This window comes from Nelusetta ayraudi, unplaced genomic scaffold, assembly GCF_046127955.1.
Source record: "Nelusetta ayraudi isolate G7.1 ecotype Tasmania unplaced genomic scaffold, CSIRO-AGI_Nayr_v1 ptg000026l, whole genome shotgun sequence".
Classification (NCBI taxonomy): Eukaryota; Metazoa; Chordata; class Actinopteri; order Tetraodontiformes; family Monacanthidae; genus Nelusetta; species Nelusetta ayraudi.
This window is the reverse complement of record NW_027466076.1, coordinates 10,100,030-10,113,992: the sequence shown is the minus strand read 5'-3', so window position 1 is coordinate 10,113,992 and position 13,963 is coordinate 10,100,030. Positions and strand designations below refer to the sequence as shown.

At 47.5% G+C, this 13,963-nt stretch overlaps 1 protein-coding gene across 1 annotated transcript; it reads left to right on the top strand.

The window, feature by feature from the left end:
* Positions 1 to 318: 318 nt before the first annotated feature.
* On the top strand, positions 319 to 12,840 carry LOC142890591 (cGMP-dependent protein kinase 1-like). The gene is made up of 21 exons (XM_076029783.1): positions 319 to 585; positions 1,330 to 1,563; positions 2,559 to 2,694; positions 2,789 to 2,855; positions 2,934 to 3,033; positions 4,282 to 4,395; positions 6,047 to 6,152; positions 6,281 to 6,344; positions 6,559 to 6,636; positions 7,524 to 7,618; positions 7,709 to 7,774; positions 7,900 to 7,974; positions 9,490 to 9,586; positions 9,711 to 9,850; positions 10,405 to 10,494; positions 10,585 to 10,726; positions 10,831 to 10,994; positions 12,070 to 12,192; positions 12,294 to 12,356; positions 12,471 to 12,537; positions 12,626 to 12,840. Exons 2-21 carry the CDS (start codon positions 1,347 to 1,349, stop codon positions 12,722 to 12,724), a joined length of 2,103 nt encoding a protein of 700 aa, XP_075885898.1. The 5' UTR covers positions 319 to 585; positions 1,330 to 1,346; the 3' UTR covers positions 12,725 to 12,840.
* The last annotated feature ends 1,123 nt before the right edge of the window (positions 12,841 to 13,963 follow it).

The following is a 13,963-nucleotide window of genomic DNA, read 5'->3' as shown; positions in this document are numbered from 1 at the left end:
ATGGTGAACTTCACACTAATGCCAATAAATAAAAACAATAAAATACAATAAAATAATGTCAAAATAAATAAGTAAAATAAAATAATGATAATAATACTGTCAAAATACAACAACATCACCAGAATAAAGCACACCACATTTCACAAAAGATAAACCAATAGGACGATGATAGTATGTCTACAACATACAATTTCTTACATTAATAGCTAAGCAACGGGAGTAAAGTTGCAATACGATCTGCCTTTGATAATATTCCCTCCATCCTTTGGACTTTTATTTTGTAGTGCAGCCGCTGTCGAACTCAGCTGCGCGTCGCTTCATCGTCCCAAACTGCTGAAGCTGAAGCTCAGTCTGTGTCACCGCTGCTCCCGCTGTGGGTGTATCCTGGACAATGACGTCTTTTTAATGTGTTCATTTATGAAGACATGTGAGTATGACTGTTTGCTTCAAGTAGACCATTCCCCCCCCCCCCTATTCTCCGGATATTGAAAGGCAGAAAACGACCGAAGACCGGCGCTTCTGCTGCTGCTGGACTGTCAGCACGGCAGCGTTATTAAGGACTCGGCAGCATCTGAAGGGGAAAAAGTGAGTTATTTATGATCAAACGTCGGGCTTCTGTTGAAAATTTATGTGTCAGTGTGTGTTAGGATGTCAGTATCGGCAGTGACTAGATGGGATGTCAAAGATGAACTACAGACAAGGACAGAGAGGGAGAGTCAGGAAAAGTAATTAAATGCTTTGCTCAAACTGTTAACACGAAAGAAATGATGTAACAGAAAAAACAAGAAGCAGAAAATAGGTTGAAGTCTAGTAATATGTGTCTTCACCTACATATGTGGCTGCTGCCCAGCTTTGTTTCCCCCCCAGAAATTTCAGTTTCAATTAATCAATCAGTTTATATGAGATATCATCCAAATGATCAGAGGAACATTGCGTACAAGCGCTTTATTACCTCAACGTGTCAGTTCAAGGCAGGCTGTCAGAGTCACTTCAAGCCAAGACCAAACCAAGAAGGGCATCTGTACATCTGAGTAAAGTTCAAACAAATGACTGAAAAATAATATCAAAAATGACCCTTACAAACCGTGAAGGATTTATTTGTAATTTTCTTTCTGCTCTTTCTTTGTCATTTCTTTCTATTAAAAACATTGAATGGAATTTCTGTGATTTTTCTTTTGCTGACTGTGTGCACATGTGGACCACAGGAGGAATTTGCTGCCTCCTCGGTGGCAGCTTGTGGACGTCTCAATGAAAAATCTCAAACATTTCACCTCTGACGTGTGTACGTCGCTTTGAAGTTGTCATCGCTCTTTCTCTGCGAACGCGTAGCGTTGCATCGTCCGCGCATGGCAGCCGTGTCCAAGAGCGGAGGCACCCTGAGGGACCTCCAGCTGGCTCTGCAGCTGAAGATCCAGGAGCTGCGACATAGGGATGCCCTGATCGATGAGCTGGAGCTGGAGCTGGACACCAAAGATGACCTGATCAGGCAGCTGCAGATAGAGCTGGACAGCCACCGCAGCTCGGCGCAGCAGGGGGCCAACTCGGCGGAGGCCACCAACACAGGTGCGTCGCTCGAGGTCGACTAGCTGTTCAGGAGATGCACCGTGCTCCTGCACAGTCGGCTGCATGTGTGCTGAATGAAGAAAAGGGTCGTCGCAGTCCTTTATGGCCACAACAAATACTGCTGTGTACTCAGATTTACTCAGGTTTATCACGTCTGTTGACGAGAGTGTTTGGAGAAGATGAACTTGAATGGGGGGTCATTCTGCCTGTTCAACATGTCGAGGCGGTGGTCCTGTGGTCTGGCAGACTGCTGCAGAAACAGGATTGCCGTAACAGAAAAGTGGTAACTGCACTTATGCGGCTACGACCGCTTTATTTTTCAAATTTGTCGGCTTTCGAGATTCAAATGGCACGAGAGAAGACATCACTGTCGGGGCTCTCGCACAAAACGGCCACGTTCCAATTCGGCTTCTTCAAACTCATTTTGAACTGGCATGTTTGGAGCAAATAAATAAATAAATAAATAAGTTTGGATTTGCAGTTTGGATCCTGAAATGTCCAATTCACAGCTTACACAATTTTTGGGTGGCTGTGAGCTCAACTGGAAGGAAGAACAAGACCACAAGACACCGTTTTTGCATCGTTCATCCTGAACGTCCACTTCCATCTCAGAAATGACAGCCAGTTTCTCTGGGGGGGGGGGGGGGGGGGGGGGGGGGTTCCCATCAAAACATTCTGACATTATTTACCTTAAACTTTGCAACAGGCCAATCAATCAATCAATCAATCAATCAATCAATTTTTATTCCAAGGGCGTCTCAAAGTGCTTTTAACAATCAAAGAGAGAGTAACTGATCGGGTGATGACTGAAACTAATATGAATTTAAACTGAGCAGTGCCCTCTGTTGGTGAACAAAACCAAACTCAGTCTAAAAGAACAACAGCACAGTTACAAAGTTTGGGCACTAACCCTTTACAAACAAGTTGCCGTACCCGAAATGAGTTTGACCGGCAGTGGAGTTGGTGCCATTTCAGAAGTGCTCTCTGTCTTTAAGGGACGGCGGCTCAGACTCCAGCGGCGCCCGATGAGCCTCAGCGCACCAAGAGACAGGCCATCTCGGCCGAGCCCACCGCTCTGGACCCTTCCCAACTGACCGATGTCACGCTTACCAGCTATCTCAAGAGCAAAGAGTGAGCACAGGATGCCTCCCACACACACACACATACACATACATACATACAAAGCACATGCTCGTGCCCTGTTGACCATCCTCTGTGTTTGTAGGTCCAGCGAGCTGATCCAGAGGGCCCTGATGGCCAACGACTTCATGAAACACCTGGAACACGGGCAGGTGACCACCCGCTGGCGTCCTCATCTCCAATGATCCGTTTCAGAGGTTGTGGAGTCAGACGTCGCTCTGTGTGCGCAGATAGTCACCATCATGGACTGCATGTACCCCACCAGCCTGGCCAAGGGCTGCTGCGTCATCCAGGAAGGAGACGATGGCTCCACCGTCTACGTCCTGGAAGGTGAGAAGCCGACTGTTCTGACCCTCGGGGGGTTCTCCCGATATCGTCACGACTGCTACGCTAACACTAGATTCAGAGCGTTTGAATGAGTTTATTTGTCATTGAGTGGAAGTGCAATCAAGTGCAAGCAAGTGAGCGGTTCCATACTGTTATTTAAAGTTCTTATTTAGGCATCTTTTTTCCAACATACATAATCAAAAATGCAATGTATGTATATATGTATATATATATGTAAACATATATATAAATATATATGTATGTATATATATATACACATATATATATACATATATATTTCTTATTTTTTTTAGTTTTAACTCGTCATACATTCACCATTAAACAGCATATTTAGCACTATGTTTGCAGTCGCTAATCAAGATTTTTGGTGGTCTTGACTTCAACATACTCACAAGAAACATATACCTGGTTGTTGGATTTGTCATTAACCTTGCAGAGGTGTCCGTGCCCATTGTGACATCACAAAGGGATTCCTTCAAACACACTTTTTTGTGCAATGGATGGTACCACACAGAGATCTCATCTAAACATTGAAGTGCTAGCGATGGAGGACGCAAAAGGGGGGAAAAAAAGGGGCTTGGGGGGCGGGGGGGTTGACAATTTCATCCGACAGAATCATTGTTTTTTGAGAGCCGGGGGCGCCCAATGAATATTCCATTTGTGCGCAACAGTCAAGGCACATAAGAGTTGTTGAGCAGGGTTCAAAGGTTAAAAGGAAAAGAAAAAAAACACCTCATCAAAATAGAAAGTACTTAAAAACAGTGACAGGAGAAAAATATGAGAGATGGCTTCCGAAACGCTGCCACTGAGGTGTGAAACACTTTGAGCAAGGGACGGGAAACAGGCTGTCATCCAGTTACATTTTACAACGGAGCGTGGGAAGGAAAACTTCATACTCCCATTATTGTGGTTGCCAACGTCGACGACTGCGTTCCTCCCTCAGTCATGTGCTCCTGACACCTTGGCTCCCTCCGCTCGGAGTGCTGTCTCGTCTTTCTTACCCCCCCCCCCCCCTCAATCACTCTCAAGGACGGCTGTTCTGTCTGCGGAGAAGCTCTCAATAAAGCGGCAGGTGTTTGCTTTGCTGCTCGTCACAAAAGCGGCGTTGGGCTTGATTGATTTGCTCGCCTCCGCGTTGTTCTAATCGTCTCACTCCCCGCATTTCCTCCCGCCATGTTGCATTCAATCGCATTTTCTTTTTTCTTTTTTTTTTAAATTCACCGTCCTCAGAGGGGATGGTGGAGGTGACCAAACAGGGGAAGAAGCTCTGCACCATCGGCCAGGGGAAAGTGTTCGGGGAGCTGGCCATCCTGTACAACTGCACCCGCACGGCCTCTGTAACAGGTAAACAAAATAAATGCACACCATCACCCGTGGGCGAAGGACAGGGGATGGGAGGTCGGGTGACCCGGCCGTACCCCGTCATTATCTGGCAATCTATGCCGGGAAGAGAGAACACTTTGCCTGTCAATCCGGCAGAGGAGCGACCCTGACTGCTGGAAGGGCCGCCGCGTCCATCAGCGCCGCTGGAGATGAATTCTGAGCGCTGTAATGGCTCTTTGAAACATCGGCACGTCATGTCAGCGCAACATGTTTTTCACCCGGCAGAAGTGGACATTTTTTCTTTAACAAGTGCCCATTCTGTCCAATCCTTCACTGGATGCACAAGGTAAACACGTGAGCCAGTGTTTGTCTGTCTGTCTGTTCACCCGTCACGACTTTGTGACTTTGTCACTCACACTTGACGCATTTCTGATTCCGACTGGCTTCCAGATGTCCGCCCCTTTCTGTCGCAGCATTGTTACACTTTCTGTCGGCCGGTTTGTTTTTTTTTCCCTAAGTGAATGGCAGAGCTTTAACTGCACAGCGTCAGAGCCGTTCGTCTCTGCCTGCTTCTCTCTTCCTTGACGAGGAACAAATCTTCTTAGCGGAGAATTTATATTCCTCGGCTGTGCGAGGAATAAAAAAAAAAACGAACCTCTTAAAGTGAGGTTGACCTCAGTTTTTTTTTTTTTTTTCTTGGCTGCTTGCCACAGTCAGTCAGTGCGTTTGTCCCCCCCCCCCCGCACTTATTTATGAGTGAGGGAGACGGTGTACAAAAGGGCCGTGTAAAAAGAAGACGCCATTCCAGGTGGAAGCTCTTTCAACCACCCTTGGAGAAGCACTTTGTTATATGAAATGTGGCGGTGGGGGAGGCCAAGTAAAAATGATATTATTCCTTTCAACACAAGTGAATATTAGCAGTGGGCCGCGAGGCCTGCTCGCTGAAAGACGTGTATTTGCACATTGGTTCATCCATGCAAACGGACGTTTTTTGGCATCCCCTCCAAAGAAATCCAGGAATACAGCACAGATAAAGGAGAGTAATTAACCTAAACGTTCTGAATGGTTCTCTTGTATGTCCTTCTGGTGAAGAGCCCATAGAGAGCATTTCTGGAGGGGAGGGATAAACACACTCTCACTCGACTGATTCGGTTTTATACATCTATTCAAGCAGGGTTCGCCTCTGTGCTTTTTCAACTCATTTATGACCAATTGCCCAATTGTGAATGAAGTAAAAAGAGAGGGGGGTGGGGGGGGATAAATCTTCAGGGCCATTTTCTTTCTTTTTTTTCCAAAGGGAAAAATAGCACCTAGTACCGATGAAACTGCCTCCACTGCAGCAAAAGCAACTGTTGTCTCTCAATCAGCCGAGCCCCGGGGTCACTTCCTGTATGTCCTTCGTCAAATTTCGGGCCTTTAAAGGGCAGCTCACAGCAACAGCGTCCAGGATACATCAGAATTAAAAAAAAAAAAGAAGAAGAAGAAGAAGAAGAAGAAGAATTAAAGCTTGCTGAAGTCGGCTGAAAAGGTTTTCTGTTGGAGGTTGTGAGGCAATGAGGATGGGTGACATTATTTTGAGCCGGGAGTTTGGGGGGAATAAACTGAACCTGTGACGATGATTTCCCCAGGCTGAGTTTAATCTCGCGTCCGCCGTGTCTCCTCTCGCCTGCAGCTCTCACCGACATTAAGCTGTGGGCCATCGACCGGCAGGGCTTCCAAACCATCATGATGAGAACGGGCCTCATCAAGCACTCGCAGTACACCGACTTCCTCCGCAGGTACGCCGCTCGCCACTTCACGCCCTCTTCTTCTCTGCCTCTCTCGCTCTCTCGCCGCCAGCGGAATGACTCACCTGCCTCACCTCGCTCTCACCCTCCACCTCTCCCCCCCCCCCCCCCCCCCCCAGCGTTCCCTCTTTCCAGTCGCTGCCGGAGGACGTCCTCAGCAAGCTGGCCGATGTTTTGGAGGAGGTGACGTCACGCCGGGAAAAAAACACTCTGTTCCCCTCCCCAGCCATCCCCTTCCCTTTCTCCTGTCTTCGCCCGTGTTCTCTTTCCATGTGCCATCTCTTTGCCCCCCGCACCACTCCACCCCACCCACTGCTCACCCGCCGCCAAACGGCGAGCGGCGCTCTGTGGGTTGGGCGGCGGTTCACCTCCCTGCCTTCTCTATCTCCCCTCGCAGACTCATTACGGCGACTCTGATTACATTATCCGTCAGGGCGCCACCGGTGACACATTCTTCATCATCAGCGAAGGACAGGTGAGGAAGAGGGATGGAACGGGAATTATTTATTAATACCTCTTAGTTATTAGGACGCGGAGAGGAGGGTCATTAGCAGGGACGGAAGGAGGAGGCTGGGCGGGGGGGGAGAAATGGGCTGGGAAAGGGCGATAAGAAGCCCTGAGAAGTCGTGTGCGCTCTCTGTTTTTTTTTTTTTTTTTTTTTCTTCCCCCATCTATAGTTGGCACAGGGCTCTGAGGCCGAGGCTCTGACATGTTAAGGCTCATTCATTTATTTATAAACCCACCCCAAGGAGACGTGCACGTGTCCATATTTTCTCTAAGTTGTGCACTGACACCCAAGGCTGGGGCTCCCAGCTGCTACAGAGGAGACGATAATAACCCCTGCACAGCTTCCAATATGGCGGACCATTCATTTCAATGGAGTTGCTCACTTTGCGCATGTGCCGAAAATGTTTCAGGCCTCCAGTTCACTTCCGCTTCACGTGGCCCATAGAGCACGTGCAGATGTGCCACTTCCCATCGTGCATTTCAGCCAATCAGAAAGAGACAGGAGACACAAGAGACACAATAAATTCTTTTCCATTTTACAGGCTTTTATTTTTGTATTGCCGTCAATGGGCAAAATGCATTTTAGGCCGGCTGCGGTTTTTGGGTGCAGTACCTAAAGTGGCCACTGAACAAAAGAAATTTGCCATACCACCATATTACCGGTCCGGTTTCCGGTTCTTGTTATACACACATGCTCCTGCACCGCCCTGTCACACAGGTACCAATCCCTGGTAGATTAACATTAACATAATGTAGAATTTCAATTTTTCAATGTCAGACATCTGAGGGAACATCACAGACACAAACAAATACCACAAGTGGAAAAACACAGATGCCTCTCCACGCCGTCCTCAGGTCAAGGTCACCCAGCAGAACTCTGTCAATGAGGAGCAGGTCGTCGTGAAGACACTGTCCAAAGGGGACTGGTTCGGGGAGCAGGCTCTGAAAGGGTGAATCACGCCCACACACGCGCTCGGTTATCCTGAATCCCTGGTGTTCAATCAGTCTGACCTTTCGTGTCGCTTCGCGTTCCCCTGCAGAGAGGACGTCCGCATAGCCAGCTACACGGCCGTGGGAGACGTCACATGCCTGGTCATCGACAGGGAGTGAGAGGGGCTCTTTGTTTGACGATAACCACTTTTCACACGGCGGGAGAGAGAAAAAAATATTTTTTCGAGGTCGTACCGCATGCACGTTCGTGCCCTCATTCGCTCCTCTCCGTCCGTCTCAGGTCTTTCAAACAGCTGATCGGCGGCCTGGGCGACGCCAACAACAAGCAGTGCGACAGCGACGAGGTCAAGGCCAAGTGAGTCGCACCGGTCGTGAGCTTGCGAGATTGTCAGCTTTTTCGGTTCCAAAGGAAATGTGGGATGATTGGAAGTGCTCGCCGACCCCGATGCAGGCTGCGGGCTGAAGCCGAGCTTAATACATCAGCTGACAGGCTTCATGCTCCAAAATCAGCGGCTCATCTGCCCGCAGTCAGCTGACTGCATGGCCGCAGCGAAACCAGCGGCAGAGATTTGTGTCAGCGTGCGAGGTGGCATTTTGGCAGGGAGTTAAATATGGTACTGAACAAAACAACTGGCATTGGTGGTGAGATAACGGCAACGGTGGCAAAAGTATTCACATTATGTACTTAAGTAAGAGTATGGAGAATTGTGTTGAGAAGTTGGCAAAAATTGAAATGTTGTGACAGAATAGTCTGGACCAGGGGTGGTCAAAGCCTTTGACTGGCGGGGCCACAATGGGTTCTAAAATTTGACAGAGGAGCCGGAGCAGCAGCAGATGGATGGAGTGTTTTGGTGAGCCACCTCACAGAAGAAAAAAAATATATCATGGGATATGTAGAAAACATGTGCTTTAATGTCAATTGAAAATGAACAAAAGTGTTACAACAAAGCATGTCTGAAGCTCCACGGTATTCAACTCTTTCTTTAAATGACTCCTAAAACACTGAAAACATGGATGAAATACTGCTGTTCTATGACTATAATTTATAAAGTTTGGTGGGCCGGATTAAAAAGCTTAACGGGCCGCATATGGCCCCCGGGCCGTAGTTTGCCCACCCCTGGTCTGCACTGAGCTGAGCAGAGCTCAGACTTGAGTCTGATCAAGATCTCTTAACCAGTGAGGCATTATTGGATGTTTACACTTTCAAAAACAATGACCAATGTTATTTTCTGCATTTTTAGTTCTTTTTTTCTGTTTGTCTGAAAACAAACAATGAACAGTAGATTGAACTACATAACAGCAGAGTTCAAATAGCTCCACTTCAAGCAATGGCGGCTATGAGAAATAAACACAAAAGCAACAAGTGTGTTTTGCCATTGTAAGGAGTAGAAAGTACAGATATTTGTGTACAAATGTAAGGAGTAAAAGTAAGAGTAATTTACTCAAGTAGAGTACAGATACCTGAAAAATCTACTTAAGTACAGAAACAAAGTATTTGTACTTTGTTACTTCCTCACTTGTTTTCTGCCTTCAGCAAAAGATCAACACTCACTTTTAACTATAACCTGCTAAAGCTGATGCTGTGTTTTTAAGGGAAGACAAACAGGGCTGGTCTCAGGGGGGGCGGAGTAAACACCTCGCTAGCGGTGCCGTCAATATCCCGGGAGAAGTACAAGTGTCCTTGTGACATCACAAATCTCCAGAAGCGTGTGTTTGGGCACACACTCCGTGTGAACTAATGCAAGACAATGAAGTAACGGCCGGGCTTCGCTCATCTCCGGGGAGGGAGAGAAAAAACACATAAGCTGCTTCTTGTTCAAGCCGGACACGTTCGCGCTCTGTTTTCTTTTTCTTTCTTTAATCCCCGCAGACTGCAGGTGGAGGCCGATTTCTTCTCCAGCGTGTCGCTGAGCGACTTCAAAACGGTCTGCACTCTGGGGATGGGGGGCTTCAGTCGAGTGGAGCTGGTGAGTTGATACCAAGTCGTGCAAGTGACGGCGCCGGCCGTGTCACCTCCACCCACTCGGGCCTCCACTCTTTCACCCCCCCCCACGCCCCTCCCCCCCCCCCCAAAAAAAAACCCGTTTCCAGGTGCAGCTGAAGAGCGAATCCCACCGGTCGTTTGCCCTCAAAGTGCTGAAGAAGCGTCACATCATGGACACCAGCCAGCAGGGGCACATCCTGTCGGAGCGCCGCATCATGATGGAGGTCCACAGCCCCTTCATCATCAGGTGCCGCCTTTCATGTGGCCACGTCGTTAAAGTGGGGTTGGGCGTAGCAAGCTACGTGCAGACTGTGAATGAGGCGAGATTGGCAGCGTTATCCCTCGCCGTCGTGCGATAAAGCTGGTTTCCAAGGAACGGGCCGCTCCAAGGTGAAGCGTTTATCGCTCTCCTTTGGAAAAAGCTTTCGAAAGAAGCAGCGCAAATGATTGTGGATTTATCAATGCGTGACAATGATTTTTCAAAGCGTAACAATAATGGCCTGACTTGATGGAAACCAAAGCAAACTTTTACCATCGTGCACAGCGTAAGGATGGCGGACCAATGTACAAAGTAGCAGGCAGGCAGGCAGGCAGGCAGACAGGCAGATAGATAGATAGATAGACAGACAGACAGACAGACAGACTAAAAACAGACAGACGGACAGAAAAAACAGACAGATAGATAGATATAGATAGGTAGATAAATAGACAGACAGACAGATAGATAGATAGATAGATAGATAGATAGATAGATAGATGGATAGATAGATAGATCTCACTATATTACACCCTGCCCTCCAGACTCTATCGTACCTTCAGAGACTCCAAGTTCCTCTACATGCTGATGGAAGCCTGCCTGGGGGGAGAGCTGTGGACCCTCCTGCGAGACAGGTGCGCGCCACAGATTTAAGCGTTCGCTCGCCATCGGCGGGCCGTCAGCCGAGCGGATCCTTGAACGCCCCTCTTGCCGCTGCCTCTCAGGGGCTCGTTTGACGACAGCACCACCCGCTTCTACACCGGCTGCGTCATCGAGGCTCTGGCGTTCCTGCACTCCAGAGGGATCATCTACAGAGACCTGAAACCCGAGAACATCATCCTGGACCACCGGGGATACGCTAAGCTGGTGGGGACGCAGCGCATGAAATGAAAAACAAAGCTGCATATATATTTTTGTTTGTTTGTTTGTTCGTTTATTCCCTCGGACAACACTTTGGTTTCTCCACCCAGGTGGACTTTGGCTTCGCCAAGAAGGTGGGCCTAGGCAAGAAGACCTGGACGTTCTGCGGGACCCCAGAGTACGTGGCGCCGGAGATCATTCTGAACAAAGGCCACGACAGTTCAGCCGACTGCTGGTCGCTGGGAATACTGGTGTTCGAGCTGCTCAGCGGCAGGTACAGCCGGCGGCAGAAAATAAAAGAATTTCTTGTTTGTTTGCTTAAAAAAAAGAAGAAAAAAAAAGTGAGTGAACCTGGTTCACTGAACACAATTCAACGCAGGAGCCAGAACGCCATTTCCTGGAGTTGATTTGCCTTTTGTTGAATGCGGGATAAACATAAAATACTGAAAAATAATGTACTCACAAAAGTAGTAATAAAAGCAAATTCACAGTCTCCCCATAAACACAATCACTGTGTCAGGGCATTTTGCAATCAGGGGTTTGTTTGCAACAAATTGAATGGACAGCCACGTCTGCAACATGGTGTTTTTAAAAAAGAAAAAGAAAAAAAAACACTTTTCATAAATATATGATTTGCTGATGTATCCAAAGGTTGAACTAAAATGCTCTTTCAACATTAAAATTACGTTCTTCTCTGTTGGTTTGGAGGGGGAAAAATAAACAAACACACTTTTCATAAATATATGATTTGCTGATGTATCCAAAGGTTGAACTAAAATGCTCTTTCAACATTAAAATTACGTTCTTCTCTGTTGGTTTGGAGGGGGAAAAATAAACAAACACACTTTTCATAAATATATGATTTGCTGATGTATCCAAAGGTTGAACTAAAATGCTCTTTCAACATTAAAATTACGTTAGGTTCTTCTCTGTCGGTTTGGAGGGGAAAAAATAAACAGGAAGTAGGTCAATGGGTGGGGTTTTTATAAGGTCAGGGGGTGTGGTTAGAATTAAGGTGGCTAGCTGGTCAGTCAATCAATCAATGCATCTACCACTGACCATTTATTTATAAGAATGATTTTTCATTAATATTGCTGCTTAGTATTAGATTAAACAGATTGAATTCATTTTCTATCATCTAATTTACATGTGGAACTTGTTGGATCTTTTGGATGCAAACGAGCTGTTCCAGGGAGACTTTTCCTCTGTTCGCCTCCAAAACCTTCATGTTCCAAAAGCAAATCAAGCAGGAAAATCATGCATTTCCACTCCGTCTAGCCAAATCCCAGGAACCTAATCCTCCCCTGTTGAGGTTCTCGGCTGTGTAAACGCTGTTTCCCTGTCCCCAGCCCTCCTTTCTCAGGCTCTGATCCCATGAAGACCTACAACATCATCCTGCGGGGCATCGACATGATCGAGTTCCCCAAAAAGATCTCCAAGAGCGCCGCCAACCTCATCAAGCGGCTGTGCAGGTTGTTTCTCTGAGACGTCTTTTTATTTTGTTTTGTCGCAAACAATTCTGCAATCCTATATGTGTGTTTTCTCTTTTCGCCCCCCACGCCCCCCCCCTCAGGGACAATCCGTCGGAGCGGCTGGGGAATCAGAAGAACGGAGTGAAGGACATCCAGAAACACAAGTACAGCCTGCAAATTGACCCGAAAGAACTTTCCTTTTCATTCCCCTCTTTTCTTCTTCTCTGAATGTGCTCGACGCAGCGGCGTCATGGCAACGTGTCCTCCTCGTCCTTCAGGTGGTTCGAGGGCTTCAACTGGGACGGCCTCTGCCAGGGGACGGTGGAATCTCCGTGCACACCCGCGGTACGCGTTCACTGGCCGTCACACGCAGCAGCGCGGCTCTGAGGTACAGATGGCAGAGCTAACGTCCTCCGTTCCATCCATCGCACAGGTGGACGGGCCGCTGGACAACAGCAACTTTGACTACTTCCCAGAGGACGCAGAGGGACCGCCCCCCGACGAAGAGCCCGGCTGGGACCTGGAGTTCTAGCGGGAAAGGGAGGAGGCGGACGCCGGCTGCTTTAGCGTAGCGACCTCAGAGGGACCAAAGTGTCTTGGATTCTCAAGCATGGCGCTCTCAAACACAAACATCAGTAACAAACACGACATTTTTGCGCATGGATTGAAAATATTTCGCGAGCAGCGAGGATAGTTTGGTGTGTCGTCGTTCCAGTAAAAATGTGCGTTGTTGAGTCGTTTTTTTGTTGGTTTGTAACAAAATGACGCCGTGCGATGAGAGCAGTAGGGATTCATGAGTGAAGCCGGACTTTAAGACAAGTGTGGTTTGCACAGTGTGGCTGCATATTCGTTTCAAAGTTGTGCTCTTGAAAGAGCGTACAAGTAATGTATTGAGATTATTTTGTATGAAGTGCTGTGCGGACTGAAAGAAATAAAGCATTGAACTTGAAAAATCAAAAAAGTTATTGTAGCGTATTGATTTGTTCCACTTTGTTCTCTCAGCAGAAACCAAGCAAACTCCATCCCAGTCGATTCGCCCGGATCGTTAAAACTTCAACCTTGAATTCTCACAGCTTGATTTACCTTTTAAAACCGTAGAGGTTAAGCCAAGAAAAAAAAAACCCACAGGAAGTGAGAGTGAGCGCAGCTTTCTGCAAGCTCCGCTGGCAACAGTTTTATTTCCACCGAGAACATCAGTATTGTTTATTCCCCCTGTGGCAGAGATGTTTTTACAAATACTTTCCGCCGTGCTTTAATCTAATATCCTGAATGTTAAACGTTTTTTATTTCAATTTTCTCAAAGGGCCAGTCTGGGAATAAGCGAATCTTTCTCTCACTGCCGTGACTCTACTCCTCTACCTGCTGCCAATTTTATTGAACATTTCTCTCGCTGAATCATTCAATCAGCGTTTGGCATTCTGTGATTCATAACAGTGTCAAAACCGAGACACCGGCCCGGAGCTCTCTCCTACGACTGGCTTTACTTTTGCTTTGCCACGACTTTCGCTGCGCCCGCTGATCGGCGAGGAACGGTTCCAAATTTTCCCTTTCTAACTGGGACATCAATATCTATAAAAATGAGAAAGTAAGTGAGGACGCAGCGCTGCCTTCAGGTTCTCCGCCTCCTGGGATGCAACACGGCGGAGCTAATTTTGTAAATGTGCTAAAAACCACAGAGGCAGAAGCAACAGGACAGCTGGGCTCCTGGGCTCACGTCGCCACGTCGGTGAGATTTGGCGTTGAAGAGCCGGAACACCGTGGAGGACATCGT

Coding starts and splice junctions, on each gene's coding strand:
- LOC142890591 (XM_076029783.1), top strand. CDS start 1,347: ATGGCAGCCGTGTCCAAGAGCGGAGGCACCCTGAGGGACCTCCAGCTG. Junction 1,564..2,558: donor GGCGGAGGCCACCAACACAG/GTGCGTCGCTCG, acceptor TCTGTCTTTAAG/GGACGGCGGCTCAGACTCCA. Junction 10,727..10,830: donor ACCGGGGATACGCTAAGCTG/GTGGGGACGCAG, acceptor TTCTCCACCCAG/GTGGACTTTGGCTTCGCCAA.